General features: G+C 43.1%; 1 protein-coding gene across 1 annotated transcript in view; it reads left to right on the top strand.

The window, feature by feature from the left end:
- Nucleotides 1-1,504: 1,504 nt before the first annotated feature.
- The window catches only part of COQ8A (coenzyme Q8A), a 34,199-nt gene continuing 17,606 nt past the window's right edge, over nt 1,505-18,097 (top strand). Inside the window, exons 1-4 of the mRNA XM_009485432.2 lie at nt 1,505-1,681; nt 4,067-4,477; nt 5,716-5,782; nt 15,076-15,150. Coding sequence (XP_009483707.1) covers nt 1,505-1,681; nt 4,067-4,477; nt 5,716-5,782; nt 15,076-15,150 — 730 coding nt within the window. The remainder of the gene's footprint in view (nt 1,682-4,066; nt 4,478-5,715; nt 5,783-15,075; nt 15,151-18,097) is intronic.

The following is an 18,097-nucleotide window of genomic DNA, read 5'->3' as shown; positions in this document are numbered from 1 at the left end:
CTACAAAAGCACTTCTTTCTTAGTAGTGGCAACCTTTGAACGGTCTCATTTCAGCTAGGACACTGTACTGTGGTGTTGGCTGGTTTCTTTGCCTGGCTCTGAATTGCAGGGGCTGCCTGCAAATGCTTGGAGTGAGATCCATGTGGAAATTTCCAGTGTGAAGACTGGGGTGGGGGGAACACCTCCTGTTGACAGAGTACATTTCCTTACCTGACAGGCAGCTTTCAAGTTTCAAAGTGCATTATACAATGTTAAAACCAACCCTAGTGATTAAACTGGAGAGATTCAGGGGTAACACTTCTTACAGGTCTGGAGCATATGGATAGGTCTTGTAAAGATAACCACAGAATAATGACCTGGGTAGATTTGATTTTTATTTTTACAGCTAACCCATTAAGCCCAGATTTGTTGCAAACACTTGACTGTCCTTCTAACAACCATACTCAAAACATGTAATGTCTAATACTCACTTCCTGGCTACAGTGGTTGTTCCTGATTTTGATCGCTGATTAACAGTTGTTGAACAAATATTCCAGTAACCAGGGTTTACCCTGCATTTGCATAATAATGTGTTTCTGAAATTCAGCTGTAGTAATCCATGAGTCTCCTGTATGATTGCAGCAAAGTTGTGTACTTACCAGAAATTTAGCTATAGCAGTTCTAGGTGGAGACAAAGGAGTCGGTGGAACTTGTTCTTCTCAGACACACTCTGTCCTGCATCCTACAGTGCCCAGTTTGTATTCAAAGACACTGAAATTGCACAGATTGTTATGAATCTGAGATGGAGTGCCTCTTGAACAGCAAGGGGGACTGAGTCAAAAAATAAGCACTGTAGCGCAGTAGTTTGCAACTGCTGTGGTAGGTAGGAGTTCTGAGTGTACTTAAGTTTCCAACTAAAAGTAGCAGAATGAGCTACACACTGGAGACTGAGCAGACTACTCCTGGAGGACAGATGAAGCTTACTCATTGGTGTGGGGGTGAAGAAATTTGGCTATGTAAAATGAGCAGGCATAGCTCCAGGGCAGGAATGGGATGTGACAGTTATCAGTGCACTTCGTCCGTGCTATCAGGCACTGAGAATATGTTCCAGGGCCTGATAATAATTAAAGGTCAAATGCTAATGCTTTTAATTCTTTTTAAACATCTGGAAGGAATCAAGAGTATCTTTGCAGTGTTACTGACATTTACCTGTCTTTGCTTCTCCTGGTCAATGGTAACTTGAATATTTGTGGGGAGTCCTGGAATGTTACCCTAACTTATGACCAGTCGTAAGAGGAGTTCTTGCTTTGCCTGGTAAGGTCAGCTAACTAGCTGTCACTCAAGCTGGCCTGTGTGCTATCTGAGCTGCAAACAAGTTCCCATGGTGGCTGGTTGCCAAAGCGGAAAGAGATTGGGATGTGCTACTGGCTCTTAGGTGACCTGAAACTGGTTGCAAACTTGTTCCTTGACTGCTTGCTTTCCCTGTTCTTTCTTTCTCACCTTTCAGCGTGGAAAAACATCAGTCATGGCGGGTGATGCCATCATGGTCATGAGAGGCTTGACAAAGCTTAGTAAAGCAATCGTAGAAACCCAAGCAGGACAGCTTCGGCAGGTGCTCCTTGGGGGTGATGCAGTTACCATTGCAAGGACTCTCCAGGCCACTGCTGAAGAACAGTTCAGTTCTGCCTTGGGAAAAATGCAGGTAAGCAAAGCTCTTTTGTGCACAGTCTAGTCTGTTGTTTTGATTTTCTTCCAGGTCCTTTTTGGTTTTGTTGTGAGAGTGGCTAGGAACTCGCATCGTGAACTAGAATCTAGCTCTGAAGTGCTGGATCGATACTACAGATGTTGCAATGCTCTGGGAATTCTCCAGGATTTCTGTGGTGTGTAGTAGGTGCTTGGACAGGAATGGGAGGGGAATGTTACTGCAGAGTGTTTGTTTCCATTAGTGAGTGCTTAAGACATGCTGTTCACCTCATCTTGTCAAAGGTCGAGCTCTTGATAAGGTTGGCCAGCAGCAGCTTTATTATTTCAGGTGTCCTTTAAACTTCACCCATTGATTACTTCTTCTTTGACTAAGTGAACGAGCTCTTTTAGAGTGAATTGGATTTATCTCAGTGCTGCTTCCTTTCTTGACAGAATTGGTGCACATGATATTTTTCAGAATGGCTCAGGGTCAGGTGTTTGCATGTTCATCACTTAGAGCCCAGACTGGATTTTTAGAACTGATGCTCAAATGAGGAACATAAGGAAAGCTAGACTCTTTTTCTTTTTCTTTCTTTTTTTTTTTTTTTAAGCAGCAGCTTCTGTCACCAGACATGGGGATAGATTTATAAGAGCTTCACGTTTGCTGTGTTGCCATCTCTTGAAAACATGGGGCTTCTCTGAGGAAAAGAACTTCTCAATCAAAAATGATCACCCTTTATCATCCTTTAGAAAGACAGTGTAGCTCAGATCATAATTTTTGAAGCAGAAACTAATGAGTGAGGTTTTGATGTTGTTTTTTTTTTTAATGCAATGAGCTTAGCCTGTCATGGCAGTCTATAGCTTCAGTCCTAGAATCTGGGCCTGTGTTTCCTTGGTTCTATTTAAGCTTGCAATAGAAATACCCTGAGTGTGTTTGTTTATGGGGATAGTGCTTTGTCTTGCCTTTGTCCTCTTTTTGCATCCAAGAAGAGAGAGGGGGATGATGTTCTCCTGTTTCTGTACATGTTTCTCTGCACAAGAGAGGCCCCGCAAACACACCTGCAGAACACTTGTCCTGTGTTCTGTAAATGAGTTGCATGAGAAGCTGCTGCCAAAGCAGGGCTCAGTAAGAAATCTGTAGTTGGAAGCTACATTTTCTGTTTTGAAGAGAGGAAAGCTTTTATGTTAAGCCACTATATTTCACTACTCTTGATCTGTGGCAGGGTTTTGGCTGTCTGACATGCTTTTTAAAACTTAAGTATGGAAGAAGAGGCCTCCTTGCTTGAAATCATCAGTCAGTATTGTGGCCACAGTCCCCTTCTGTAAACAGACTTCTCTCCCTCTGCTGTGATGTTCAGGTTCAGAATAGCACGAGACCTGCTGAATAACAGGAAAGACCATGTTCTGTTTTTTTCTGTAAAGAAGGGAAATGTAATTAGTGTTTAGGAAAGAGCCTAAAATATGCTGCCTGCTTGCCTGACCACAGCAGGATTTAAAATCCTGTTGATTGGCTGTAATAGTCATCAGTTCTTCCATGGTATTGCCACTGCTGAGATAGGTAACTAGAATATGTCAAGTAATGATAGGAGATAATGCTCTGCTGCTGACTTTTTTTTTTTTTTTTTTTCCCCCCTACATTGAAAAGTGGTGGGAAATATCTGGACTTAGTGGGGCAGCTCTTGCAGGTCAGGACAGAATGGAAAAGACAGTCAGGAGAAGCTTGCCTTGAGTGTTGTTGTGCCTGATGCTGCTATCCTTGCTTCAAGCACAGATTTTTATTTATTTTTGGATGACAACAAACCCTGCCATAGTTTAGTGCTTGAATAATGAAATGTGTTTTGCAGTTGGTAACGTCATGGCCGTGGAAGGCTGAGCTTACTTTGCCTGTAAGTAGGTATCTGGTATTGCTTCAGGTAGCTTTGGGCTTGGGAGCGCTGATATTGCATGATTAAGGACAGGATGGGAGGAGGGAGCATGCTAGGGGTGAGAACTGATCATTGTGACGCTTAGCTTTTTGTTACTGCTCCCAAGTATATCTTACGTGATATTGCAGCTCCCATCACCTTTTGTTTCTGAGCAGTGTATTGCTTCTAGTGAACTCCTCAGTTAGTGACCCTTCCTGGCAGCGTATGTAGAACAAGGCAGCTCCAGTTACAGGTATTTGAGAAGCTGTTAATGAATTTGTCCCGTCAGTGGGGTTGAAAGATTGCCAGTGACCCCAGGTGTCCTCAGTGTCTTCCTTTTTCCTGTCTCTTACTGTGAATGTCTGCAGTGCCAGAGTCTCTACAAATTACTTGTTGTGGATATGTGACAGCCTAGCTGCATGCCCATCTCTGAGGACCATGGATGGGTAGCGAGCAGGTTTTAAGTTCTTTTCTTAAAGTATTTCTATTATTGTTTGCAGGAACTAGGCAAACAGCAGGAGAACTTAACTGATCTCAGTGAGGATTTTGGGAAAGACTATGACTTCTCAGCCCGAGAGCCATCAGATCCTCCAATGGACTTCTCCACTGCCCCCAGCAAGCCTCATGAACGCAGCAGTGAAGGCCCCGCTTACTCTTACACTACGAATGGACCTCTTAAAAGTGTTGGTGAGACTGGAGATTCCGGCATGGGTCAGAAGCCTTTCCCTCCCAAAATGGATGCAAGGTTATTTGGAGGCTTTAGGAACCCTGGAAATCCTTTTGCTGCTGCCTTTGGAAAAAATAGGGCTTTTCACCAAGACCATTCCTCTGTTAGTGGATTAACAGCTGAAGATATTGATAAAGCCAGACAGGCCAAAACAGGTTCAGAGCAGAAACCCTACAAGCAGATGGTATGTGTGTGGGGTTTTTTTTTTTTTTTTTTTAAATTAAGGATTGTCAGTACTATGGTTTCTGTATTGGATTGACCTTACTCACCTTCTCTTGTGTTTCTCTCATTTCTTCCTCTTCCGCTGTTCCCTTTTGTGGAGGCAGATTAACTCTGATCTCTGATATTTATTCTGTCAGTAGCTTTTCAGGCTCTTCTTTTACACCTGCCCCCTCTATATCAGATATTATGATGTGAGAAGATGTTTAAAAAGCATACATAGGGTTAGACTTCAGTTCTATATTAACAGGAGCTCTCCTTTCATTCACTGAACTGTGAGGACTCACTGTATTTATTGATGCATGTTACAGTAATGAAGGGTCTGTATTTCATCCCAGTTTTTGAGGTGAAATGTTGAGCAGGTGGGGACAGCTGTAGGCTACAAAGGTTTGAAGACTGACCTAAAGAGTCTGTCTGCCCCTTGAAGGGCCCTGTTCCCTTTAGCTAGTTGTTTTGCTATGGCTGTGAAGAATGAATTGGACCTAAGCTCCTCTTGGTGAAGGCTGTGGCTTCCTGTACTGTGCCTTGCTGTCCTTCTAGAGGTGGAGGGAATGTTGCCCTGAGCATTAGTAGATTGGAAAGTAGCATAGCTCACCATTATTGCTTTAGTGCTTCATGCCCCTGTGTGAGACAGTGCGGAAACCCCACAGCAGAATTCACAGTGGAGATACTTGCCATCTGCTCTGACCTTCTGCTTCCTTCCCTAAACGCAGTATCAGATGCTACTGTGGGTTCACTCACTCAGGATATTGCTTTGATGAAACCGTATGCTTCTGCTGCTCCAGCTGCTGTGTGGGGGGGAATTAGCTACAGTACTATGAACCTGATAACCTTCCATGAGTTTTAATTCCACTTATGGAAGGCAGTTTGGGTTGGCATTGCGCTGCTTCTCCAAGTTCAAAATATAAAGGCTGCTGAGGTGAAAGTAAAAATGGGGTTTTTAAACACGGTTGTCAGCTCTATCTTTCCCACCCTCTTGTCCACTCCGCTGCTTAGTGTATGTTTCAGTTCATGGTGTGTCTGTTCTGCAGCGTGTTCACTTGAAAAATCTCTCAACATATATACGGCTCGGTGTTCAAGAAAAGCTTTCTGTAGGACAGAGTTCAAAGTTGCACTCTGAATTTGCAGGTATCTGACCATATGCCCAGTTCATTTGTGGATTTCTTTTTGGTTTGTTTTCCTTTCCCCCTCTTTCTGTCACAGCTCAGTGAGCGGGCCCGGGAGAGGAAGGTTCCTGTCACAAGGATTGGACGGCTCGCCAACTTTGGAGGTCAGTTTGCATACCCACATCTGCAAAGTCACTATGCTTGCACGTACTGATCAATGGCTGGCTATGACAGTGCTCCTGCTGAAGCATTAGTTGGTTCTGTTTTCTAGTTAAGCTTGCTAATAGGGAAGTGCTTTCCCACAAACAGCTGGTTAGCTCAGAGCTTGATTTGGGCTTTTTCATTACAATTAGGATCTTGGCCTTTAGTCAGAAGTAAGTTATACTTTGAATCCTGTCTTCTGTCACTCTTTTATCATATCTAACTGCTATTGTGATAGTATGGCAAAAAAGCTCCCCACCTAAACAGACCTTTAAGATGCATTCAGCAAGCTACCTGTAACAAGAACTACAGAGTTGGCATGGGTTTTCATTTGTCTTAAGACGGCAGGCTGATATATTCCTGGAGCTTCATATACCTGTTCTGAAATGGGGAGGGAGGGGAGTCACTCCTAAGAGTGTAGGGCAGATGATTTGGGAGTGCATAGTAGAACTGCACATCTTCATGGTAACACATACTGGGCTGTGCTGTTTTAATGAGAGGGAGAGTGTGAGATGCAGGTTCTTCTCCAGTCTGTACAAATACCCTGGTCCTGCATATGTGATTTCACTTTATGGAGGAAACTCTCCTTCTAGTCCTTACAGTATGCTGTTACTGTCAAGCATAGACAGCTGGAGCAGCTGTTATTTTTAATAAATTTTTCCCGAACTTACCCTTGCTACTTCTCTGAACAGTGGTTAAATATAAAACATGTCCTTTTGGTATTGATTTTTTTGAGGGAGGGGAGATGATAATAGTCAAGGTTTGATTTACTTAACCATTGCTTATAAACCATTTTCTCCCAGGAAGGATGTGAAGTCTGAGCTTGTAAGATCAAGCTAGCTGAAACCTATGTGAATTTCATTTGTGGAATGGGACTTACTATGTTAATAAAGCAGCTAAATATCTTCAGTAATATTAACAGATGGTGTTTATCTAATGTCTTGTATCCAAAGCCATCAAAGGACTTAACATGTTAATGAGAAAAAGGGAACTATCATGGCATTGCAGGTGGAAAAGATGATCACAGCTAGTCTTACTTAGCTAATCATTACATGAGTAGTCTATCTTGGTGTTCTGAGATAATAGTAGCCTATCTAGGTTGTGAACAGTCTCTCCCAAGTAGCATGTTAAGGCCCTAGTGGCTCTTGCAGTTCTCCTCCACAAAATTTGATAGAAAAGCACGTGTGCAAAGTAGACATCCTTGTGTTACAGATCCCAGAGGAAAGAAAAATAGCCTGTCAAATGTAATTCAGGTCAACTATTATATACAATACCAATTATTCTTCCTCTGTGTGTGTCTCAGTCAGAGTAACATGCACAGTAGGAGGAGTTGGGGGCAGGGGCTGATTCTATGCATTGCAGGAATAAACAGCAAGTGAGTACATAAGGTTTTAATGCTGGTCAGATCTCTCTAACCCTGTAGTTCATTGCAGGTGCTCTGGCTTCTCAGCACACTTAGTATTCCTTAAAGGGAAGCAAGATTCATGATCTCCTTTTTAGAGTAACAAGGCATCACTTTAAAACTCACTTGACTTCTTTGTTTTTAAGCTCTAGTAGCATACAAGTATCCATTCTAATCTAGCCCTGATTTTTATGGAAAGTGTCACAGCACTTTTAGCTGTCATCTTCTGAATTTATCTGTGGCTGCTTGCTGACAGGCGGTGGATGTGAAGTGGCAGATGACCAAATTTTCTGTGAACTTTGAGTTCCAGTGCTGTTGCTGTTGCTGTATGCTCCAGCTCTTGGCACCCAAGGCTGTTGCATGAGGAAAGGCTGACTCATGCTTGAAGGGGAAATACAACTACCTACCTGTCTTCTCCTAACCTCAGGTTAAAAAACAAAACATAAAACCCACACCAAACCAAAACCACAAAGGGAGAGTAAGAAAGAGAGAGATTATTTATAAGCAGCACCCCCAGTCGTATCTCTGTGTGTCATCTGTTTTTTGGTCTTGCCCTTCTCCTCCAGTTGTCTGTTTTCTATGATTGAAATTGCTGGCAAGACAGAGCTCTTGCTTTCAGATGGTTTTTGGGAGGACACAGTGTTGCAAAAATGGTGCTCAGATTCTCTGGTCTGTGTAATCTCTTGTGAGCATTCATCGCTTATCTTTCCCTCTGAATTTTTCCTTGCAACAGCAAGGAGAAGTAGTACTGTCAGTACCCTGGCTAAAACAACAGATGTGGCTTATAGGTAGGTTTCTGAGGGTGTGGTGAGTCGGAAGTAGTGTGGGAAGGACTGCCTGTAAGGAACACTTCCTAATGGTCAGATCTTGATCCAGACTGATACAAGCTTTTAAACAGCCTCTAGAACTGCATGGAAAGAGGGACTCCGTTTATAGTGAGGAGCAGCTCCTGCTTGCTATTTGCAAGTTTAGTGTTTTTTCTGACCTGCACATGGCCTTGAGAGAGCTAGTGCAATTGTGAAACCCCATCAGCTAATTCTAGTGTGGCTTTTCCTGACTGGCTCTTATCTGATGAGAAATTTATTTTCAAATTGCATCTCTATGAAGCATTTTAAATGCTTAAACCAGGAAACATTAGCTGATGGCAAGAGCTGTGGTGTACCATTTGCTTTTACCTGTTTATGATTCCTTTGAAATTGTTGGTGAGCTTTGGCTTATGGTTGACTGCTTTCCTCTTAAATTGTGAGCAGGGGAAGGTAGTACTTGTGTGCCTCTCCTAGCTACTTACTGTCCTCACTGTCAGTCCTTTCTGGGTATTATTTTCAGGAGTGACGCAAGAGGTAACATGTACAATTTTAAAAAATACCTGTAAGCTGAAGAGTGAGGCTGACTAAGGGAGTCCCATAAGGGTATAGGAGGCAGTTTCCAACTGAGATGAGAATTGATTTTTGCTTTCCTAAGATCCAACCCAACTTAATGTTGTCTTTTTTTCTTTTTTCTTTTTTTTTTTAGAGAAGGCAAGATAAGTTTGATGTAAACTAAATGTTTCAAAGCTCAATGGTCGGTGAGTTGGAAGTTCCCTGTGCCTGCACAGTGCGTGTTCTCTCTCGTGCATTTTCTGTTGTCTCGCCTTTTCAATGGAAGTCAGAAACAAGGTGTAGGACAATTTACTGAGAGTCTCCAATTACGTTACTGTTTTTTGGCAGCATCTGTTGCTGCTGATGGATGACGGTTAACAGCTGGAAGAAGCCCTTTTGCAGGGAATGTCAGTGTTAACCTGTGGAATAGTAGTGACCCAGCTCTGTCCTTGCTTCCTAGGACATTCAAATGATCAGAATTAAATAGGGGATAGCAGGGTTGGGGGTGTGTGTGTGTGATTATTTCTTGCTCTACAAGCTGCTTCTTTGATTGCCTTGAAAATAATGAATTATAATTAATAATTACATGCTCCATATCCATGAGGGAGTGTAGCTTAGAGCAAGTAAGCTTTTTGTGCAAGATTTTTCTTGTGTGCTTTGGGGTGCCATCCTCCTATGAAGACCCCAGGAAATCATTGTGGGAAATACAGTGGTTGAGGTGGATTCTTCCCCTACCACCTCCACACCAGTCAAACTAGCATTTGGCTCTGACTTTCTTGGTGGGATAAAATCCACTTTTTTTCTTTATTTCCATATTGGAACAACATCATTTTAGACTTGGAGAAGATGGAAAGATGTTGAGTAGGTCAAAAGCAGAGTTCATGTAACTATTCCTGGGGTTCAGATTTAGAATTCCCATGCTATTGGGAATTTAGAATTCCCATGCTGTTGGCATAATCCTGTTCTACTGGCATGATCCTGTTCAGACTTGAATCATTCTGCCTCCTGTCTTTGCATGTTTTTTGTTGTCCCCCTGGTGTTATAGGGAATGTTGATCTCTCAGCTGTGGCGTCAGGACACTCTGGGTGATGGACAAATTAGTAACAAGAGGCAGAAGTACTTGGACTGCAGAATTTGGCTGGTTTCTCACCACTTCTGGGAGCAAAGAACATTTTGCTGGAAAGATTGAAGATAATTTTCTGCAATGCTTGCATGTAATACCAAGCTAATGTTTCTCTGTAATCAGCACAAGATCCTCTACTGAACTTCTTTGTCCGTTATATGCATTTTTGTATGCTTCTTGCAGCAGCTGGAGTGACTGCTGGTAGCTGTATTTGTAGTACTAAATATCATCCTTGATTTTTATTTGTTTATTTTATTTTTTTTCTTCCCAGGACTGGAATTGGTAAAACAGATTTTTCTGCAGTTTTTGTTCCATGCTTGTTTTGTAGCCTGATGGGTCATAAGTTCCACCCACACAGTTCTTGATCTTTTCTTTATTTCCATTCTCCCTTCCTTGCATAATTTGATTTTTCTAACCAGTTTCTGTCTCCCTAAATCATATTCCTGTTTTGTAAGTTTATTATTTTAACGATGTAGTGAGATCCTTTTGCAATAAAGAAAATTCAGGAAGCTTGCAGTAAAGTCTAGATCTAATGTGATTATAGGCCTTTTTTCTTCCCCCCAAAATTGCTACATACAGGACTGACAACTACAGGATTTAGATTGTCATGCGAGTGACGAGTGTGGCTTTCTTCTGTTGAGCATTTAATGCTCAGAAGGCTAGTGGAAATCGATGCATAACTGTCTGCAGCTTGCAACGTGTTCTGCGTGGTGCTTGCGGTGTTTGACGTGACTGAAACCAGGGCACAGGCTGGTCCAGGGGAGAGTCTTGCCCACCCCTGCACTTGGCAGGCTGAGCAGAGTGATAAGAGCCCATTCAGTCTCCCGTTTTGTTTTGTTGTGTCAGTTGCTGAGCGAGAGGATTCTTCCTGAACAAAACTGGTTCCAGATCAGCTCTTGATGGGCTTGGTTTGAAGTGTAATGGGTGCTGGAGATGCCTGGAAAATGTCTGAAGAGGCACTCTGCTGGTATAAAACCAAGTGGCATTTTCCAGGCCTGAAATAACCCGTCCGCATAAAGCGCAAAATGCAGGAGTGAGACTTTCTGGAGGTGCTCGGGGATGTTACTTTCCAAGGTGCTGAACAGTGGCTGTTCAGTGATGCTGAAAATTGTCCCCAAATGATTAATTGTGGAGGAAATACTTATCCTGCAGACAAGGAAAATGAACGCATCAGAAGTGCCTTGTACAAGGTCAGTAGGCTAGTGGCCCAGAAGAGGAGAGTGCTTGTCTACAGCCGTGCAGGTTCTCTGGAGGGATGACTTGTTCCCGGTAGCAGGTGAACGGCGGGCAGCCTGTGGTGCGCTGACCTTGGCTGGCAGCTAAGCCTTAAGCAGCCGCTTGCTCGTTTCCTCCCACGGAAGGGTGGAATAGGAAGAGCAAAAGTGAGAAAACTTGGGAGTTGAGATAATAGTTGAGTTGAGTTTAATAGGTGAAGCAAAGCTCCGTGTGCATGCAAAGCACAAGAGGAATTCATTCACTACTCCCTATCGGCAGGCAGATGTCCAGCCACTTCCTGGGAAGCAGGGCCTCAGCATCTGTAGCAGTTACTTGGGAAGGCAAACACCGTAACCCCAAACATCCCCTGCCCCCAGTCCTCCTTTCTCTAAGCTTTTACTGCTGAGCATGATGTTATATGGTATGGATATCCCTTTGATTTGGATCAGCTGTCCTGGCTGTGTCCCTTCCCAGCCTCTTCCCCACCCCCAGCCTACTCATTGTGGTGGCAGAGTGGGGAGGAAAAAAAAAAAAAAAAAGCCTCGATGCTGTGCAAACACTGTCCAGCAACAGCTAAAACACTGGTGTGTGTTATCAACACTTGTAGTCACAAATCCAACACACAGCATGATACTGGCTGCTATGCAGAAAAATAACTATTTCAGCCACACCCAGTACGCAGCATTATTTGTGTTCAAATAACATACGCCTGGACCGCAGCCTCTCAGATGGGTGGGTGTGCAGAAGAGGTCTGGAAAACAAATCTGAGTGGTGTTTCAGGAAATGAGTGGTGTGGCTCTAAACCCTCCTGTCAGTACTTGCTTCCTGAACCATAGAGTGTTAGCCTTTTTTTATAAGATGAGGAAAAGTGAAATTTTCCACGCTGGTTTTAGTTGTGTGAGCTGTGTCTGCTCCAAATGCCACAGTGAATGAAATTCAAATTGGGAAAGGAGAAGGTGATATGTTCCTGAAGTTCAGGGTTGGAGTGATCCCTAGCACTGGTGTTAGTGGATGGAGTTAGACCCATGAGGAATTCAGCCCATTATTTAATTCCCTAATTTCGTAGTTCTTCTGATAATAATTTGGTAGGAATAAAGAAATAATGTGAGCAACTGAGACTTCTGAAAAGTGGCAGCTTTTTCTAAGCCCTGGACATTCAGGGAAAGGGCCAAGTTTTGACATTGCTTTGATGAGAAATAAAACTTTGAATTGTCACCTGTTTCTTGGTGATAGAAGGTTACATATACAGCTCACTTTGTTTTTGATTGATCAGACTTGGTTGCTAAGAAGCAGCAGAAGCCCAGGATGTGCATGATCCTGCGCAGTCCCAAGAGTACTGGGACTATCTACCCTCCTGCTATGACATTTAGAGCAAGGCTGCATATGCCCTGAGATGTTTCCAGGTAGCTACTGAACATTTGAAGTGGGAATGCTGCATTGCATTTTGATGTAATGCCCTGAGCTAAATATCCTGCTGTGCACTGTGATTATAGTGTGAAGATGCTTGAAGCTTTTGTTTAAACTTCAGATCTTTAAACCTCAGCAGCTGTTTAACAGTGAACTTGTTTATGCCTGGCTTTAGTTTATTTGAAACTGGTGTTGACTGGTGACTGGAGTTCATTTTCTAGCAAATAGGACAGTGGAGCAGTGAGCAAATTTTAAGAGGAGCTATTGTAACAGAAGCTCTTTTTCTGGAGTAGTCTACAATATGGTTTAGTTCAGATGCTCAACTGTGTACGGCCATGAGAGGGGAGGTGTGACACACACTTGTTTGGAGTCTGATCTTGCCTACAGTGATGTAAAACACAAGCCACTTTGGAGCATGCTAGAACTTCTCCAGCTTTATTCTGGAAGGCAGGGTAGAATCTGGTTCCTAGTCTTTCATTTGCCCTTGAAGTGGTTTGTGTCTTAATGAAGAAGAGACATTTAGAAACTTTAGATATGTTTTATTTTAGGTACAGGCATTAAGTCTCAGTAGTGAACATAGAGCCTTTAGAAGGAGATGCAGCATATTTTAAGTTGGAACCAATTGCTGGCAGCCCAGTTCAGCCTAGCTCTGATAATGACCAAGCTGACTTCTGATGGGGAGCATTGCTTTGGAGGTGGTGAAAGTAGGATCAAGGCCAACAGAAGTGCTCTGCGAGTGGTATTCAGTCTAGAAAATCACATTTTGTTGATGAGATACCTGTCTTCATTGGTTTCCTGTCTGACTCTCTGTACTTTCTGCTCCAAGTTACTGTCTCACCCGTGGGATCTGGAGATGACTGTGTATCAGCATTTTAATAGATATTGTTTATGCTCTGTTTGAAAAGTCTCTTTGCTTCTTTCCTGTGGAGTCTAGGGATATTTTTCTGATTTTGTTCAGCTAATAAAATCTCTGGATTTCTGCTGCAAAAGACTTGCTCAGTGGTCATGCGTGGTCTGCACAAGTTAGCTAGTAACAGCAGACTTCCTTAGGCTTAAATTTGGCATTTCAGTGCCATACCTGTATAGGAAAACTTGCAGAAAACACAGAAAACTTACAAAAAAAACCTGCGAAAATTATTTCAGGTTTTTTTTAATCTAAGTATTATAATGTTAAAATCATGGCATCCTGTGAAAGTTACATTTCTTCTGAATGTAGATTTCTGTATTATGCCATATGCTCTTAAACATTTGTGTGCAATGGAGAATGAAAGGTTGTCTGACCATGGGAGTGGCCCTGGAAGCAGTCCTCATGAAGGCCTTGTAATGTCACTGATGCCTCCTGTGCCCCGTGCTTCACTGTATACCGGACTCTTTGACCCAGTGTGTGTAGTCCGCAAGATTGCGAGATGGAGCTGTTTCTGAAGCAGACATATTGTGCAAGCTTGAAATTTTATTGGTAGATGTGGGGTTGTAATTACCTGATGGGACGGAGTAAAAACTCACTGTGCAAGATGAGGTTCAAATTGTTTGTGCCTGGGCTTCCTCACTTGAGACTACAAAATGTGTGCGCGCATTTCTTCCTGCACATGTGCACAAAAGGCCATGTGCTGGTCAGCTATGCTTCCTTCGTTGTACTTGGTGTCCCGTGGTTGTTTTATTTGGGAAGCTGTCAGGTAGTGCCTCAAGGAGGGCTTGTGGTGCTTGGAAAACATGCGCACCCGGTACTGCTAGTGGTGTCGGAGTAAGGCATGGCTGGATGCACCATTGCTGAGGAGATGTGAAGGGGTGGTAGCTGTTCCATTGTGCCCATGCCATTTATTATCCAGAAAAATAAATATTTTGTAATTGGGAAGGCAGTGAGACCTTTGGTAGTATGCATTAGTGCATGATTAGATCTGTGTTTCACTTAATCTTGAGTGGCTTTGGGCAGGTTAGTGGAGGCAGATAACGCTTCTTTTGTAGTCGTAGCTTAATCCGTGGCTGCGAGGCAACGCCCTAGAATTCTCTGCTTGCAAGGGTTATAGTGCACGTGGAGTGCTGGTGTTTGGTCTTATGGTCTTGCTGTGCGGGGTTACTCCCCAGCACAGCTCCTTGGAATTGCAGGTTAAAACACTGCTTGCGTAAGGTGGGCCTCAGGAAAAACATGTTTCTGTTCATCACAGTCAGTGAGCATGTGGCAGTCAAAGACAGCTAATGAGCACAAATAAACCTGAATGCTTAGACAGTAGGGTCACAGAGCCTTAAACTGTACTGGCAGTGGCTCCATCTAAATACAGTTTTGCTTCCCCCTACTGCGGTGGCATGGTGGGGGGTAAGGGAGATTCTGTTCTTTCCTGAGAATTGTACTTGGAGAACCATATTCGTGAGGTTTTTGGGGGTTGTTTTTTTTTTTTTTTTTTTTTTCTTTCTGCCCTTCTTCTAAACTTCACAATTTGAATCTACAGCAGGACCTCAGCCAGAGCACAGAGCTCTGACTAGCACTTGTTGACATGCTTTATAAAAGCCGCACATCTCAGACTGGCCTAGCCTATGATACCTGGCTGGCATGCTGGGCTGAAGAAGTACAGGAGAAAACCGTTCTGTGTCAAACTTGAACATTTCTCTATTGCAAAAGCCAGGATGTTCTAATTGAGCTGTTTTGCTGCTATACACTTGACTATGTGGCTTAAGGTTAATTACAAAAAAAGCCTCTCTATGCGGCTTAGAAGGTTTTTTCATTCTGACCTGGGTCTTTTTCTTCTTATTTTAAAGGACTAGCTGTTGGTCTTGGCATTGGGGCATTAGCAGAAGTTGCAAAGAAGAGTCTTAGACCTGACGAACGCAATGGTAAGCCCTTTCTACCTCCTCATTCTTTTTTTTCTTTTTTTTTTTTCTCTCCTTTTTCCCCCAGACACAGTTTATCTGCATTTGCAAGATTTTATTCTTTTGAAAGCTGGGATGGTGGGGCAGTCAGAATAACAGGGGGATGTGGGTAGTTCTTATTTTTAACATAATCCTTCTCTACATCCAGACTCTTCTCCCATCTAAGTACATCACAGCCTCACTATGTAGACAGAGGTCAGAGGTACATGCAAGAGAATGAGTTTATGCCAGCACAATTCGTACAGCTTGCTTTCCCACAGCCACCCCTGAGTTTGAATACTGTCCCTGTGTTCATTCTTGAATTGTCTTGGCCTAACAATTTTTTTTTAAACTGTTCAGTGAAACCATGTAATTCTATCAGTACAGAAACTGTAGATGAGCCTGTATGTCTGAAAACTTTGTTAGTGGTTGCAGTCTGTTTGAAGTTTAAGGACGTTCTGCCTAGGCGGAACCTGGAGGATGGCTGCTCTCTTAAGAGAGACAAAACACTTTATGTACATGTTAAATGGCAATTATCTACTTCTGGTATCTGTATTTTGCCTTCTTCTAAAGGATTCTCATAACGGGTCAAAAGGCTGTGCTGTGCAAATCGACCTGATCCTGTTTTCTTCACAGCTTGTTTGAAGTAGGTAAAATGTTCCTAAGTTGTACCTGGCCATGTCATGGTGGCTTTCTTCTAAGCTTATGTGTGGGTAAAATATGGTGGTACCGAATGGTTGTGTGTGGGTGAATGGTTTAGGGCATAGAAAGCACATGGTGTTCTTCCCTAGAAAACATGAGATTATGCTAAAGCTTATGGCTCCATTCACTTGTTTCTTATCCAGGAAAAGCTTTGGTGGGGTACTGCAAAACATGAAGTTCTCTTTGTTACAGTTATTGCAGGCTATTTGGTCTTCATCTGGTCTCTCTGGTTTGGCTAGCATGTTTCTGTGTTTAGATTATTTCCAGTGACTGGAGGGAACTGATAAAAGGGTTAAGCACTTGCAGCTAGAAGTAAAAATGAAGTCAGATCATTCCTGGTTCAGAAGCATTGTTCTGAGATAATGACAACTCCTTGTAATTTTACTCTGTGGCCAGTAGTACTCTACTACAAGGCCAGTTTGTGTCTTCCCCCGGTCTTCTTTTGGGGTGGGGGAAAGATGGAGACTGAGATAGTGTGAACCTCTGTTCCAGGAGGTACTGGAGTAGCTGTTGAAGAAATTTGGCGGGGGGAGAACCCTGAAAAAACCCACCCAAACAAACAAACCCCAAACCGAAAAAACAACACCCCAGAAGGTGAAACACACTTCCTGTGGTGGGGGGACAGGCAGGGGTTGTGTGCCACCCAGGACACTACTTGTTAATGCTTCCATCTTTGTATTCCCTGTACAGCTAGGCAATGCAGAGCAGCCCAGCAGAGAAAAAGGATCCTTGGCAAAGAGTTGTTGTTTCTCTCCATGACCTGAGGTGTTTGAGGCTGGGTGGGTTTCTTTGCTTTGATTTAAAAGCATGCATTCAGGCAAACGTGGCCCATCCTGTAGAGAATCCTTGAAGGCTTTCACTTTCAGTGCTTGTGATGTTTGACAGGTTGTTCATACCTGTTGGAAGCTGATGATTTGCTTTGCTTGTAACAGAGGAGGAATTGCACAACTGTTGGTATTTCTCTGCTTGCCAGATTATTTTCTACTTGGGCACACCCCCAAGTGAAAATATGAGCTTGCAGAGCTATGAAATTTGAGGGAATAAAATGAGCTTTGCTTCTTTCCTTACAGCATGAGAAAGGATTATTTATTTTAGAGGGCAACACACACTTTTTCCTTGCGATTGCACCTTTAGACTTTTTTCTTCTTGCTAGGGAAACTATTATTTCCCCTGTAACTACAGCTTGGTGCCAAAAGCCTACTCTACAGTCTGAGTCATGCTTTGGGAAGAGTAATTTTCTTGAACAAACGTTGATGAAAGAATAAGGCAATGAGAACTGCCAACTTTGATGCTAGGCAAGGGAGTTAGAAAATGACCTGGCTTTTATTTTTAGCTGTCTTGCTTTTGTTCTTGCTTCCCCTCTTGCTGTCATGTCTGCCTAGATAAGAGCTGTAAAGGAGAAGGGTAGTGGGACTGAGAATGTGCAAAGAGCAGCCAGTATTGAGGTGAGGCAGATGTAAAAGACTATTTCAGCTTTCATACTCTCTCGGAGCTTCTCAGGCCAAGGACCCAGAAAGTGTCCAGGTGACTCAGCTACAGCCTCTAGCTAGTGTCCTTGGATGTGTTTTCCACAGGATTTTACAGTGGTGGGTAAGGCTTGATGGATGAGCAGTCCTTCCATGGGCTCTGCTCCTGCAGAAATGCATGGCAGAGGATATGTGCATAGTTCTGAGTCCAAGATCCCATTTTCTTGTTGTTCTGGCAGTACCAGCCTTGGCTGTTCTTGGGGGAAATCTCTTGACATAGGTACCTCTACATTTCTTTAAAAATACCTCTGCACCCCTTTCATGATTTCAGCTCGAGGTATTTGTGTCCAAGTTTTCTGGCTGCCAGTGCCATAAGCTCGGCTTAAGACTTGTCTCTGAGAATGACTTACTGTCCTGTTCTCTGGAAGCTGGTAGAGGATGTCTTTTCTCTCCCCACTGCTGCAATGTTAATAGTAACTTCTTGGCACTTCAAACTTAAACAAGTGGGATGTGTATATGCCCAAAGGCATGCCTAAGAATTTCATGCTCTCACTGGCATCCAGGAGTGACGGGAAAGAGCCTTCACTGGCATCTAGGAGTGACGGGAAAGAGCCTTCACTTGGTTACCCTCCTCTTGACCAGACAGTACAAATGAAAGTGTCTTCACAACTTTAAAATGGATCTAGAGACACTGGTCCTTCAGTCACAAAACCGCAAACCAGAAATTCCTGAGCTACAGGTGACTCTAGTAGCAGGGCTTGTAC

This window comes from Pelecanus crispus, chromosome 3 (assembly GCF_030463565.1).
Source record: "Pelecanus crispus isolate bPelCri1 chromosome 3, bPelCri1.pri, whole genome shotgun sequence".
Classification (NCBI taxonomy): domain Eukaryota; kingdom Metazoa; phylum Chordata; class Aves; order Pelecaniformes; family Pelecanidae; genus Pelecanus; species Pelecanus crispus.
The sequence above is the reverse complement of the archived record's forward strand: the minus strand, read 5'-3'. Positions and strand labels throughout refer to the sequence as shown.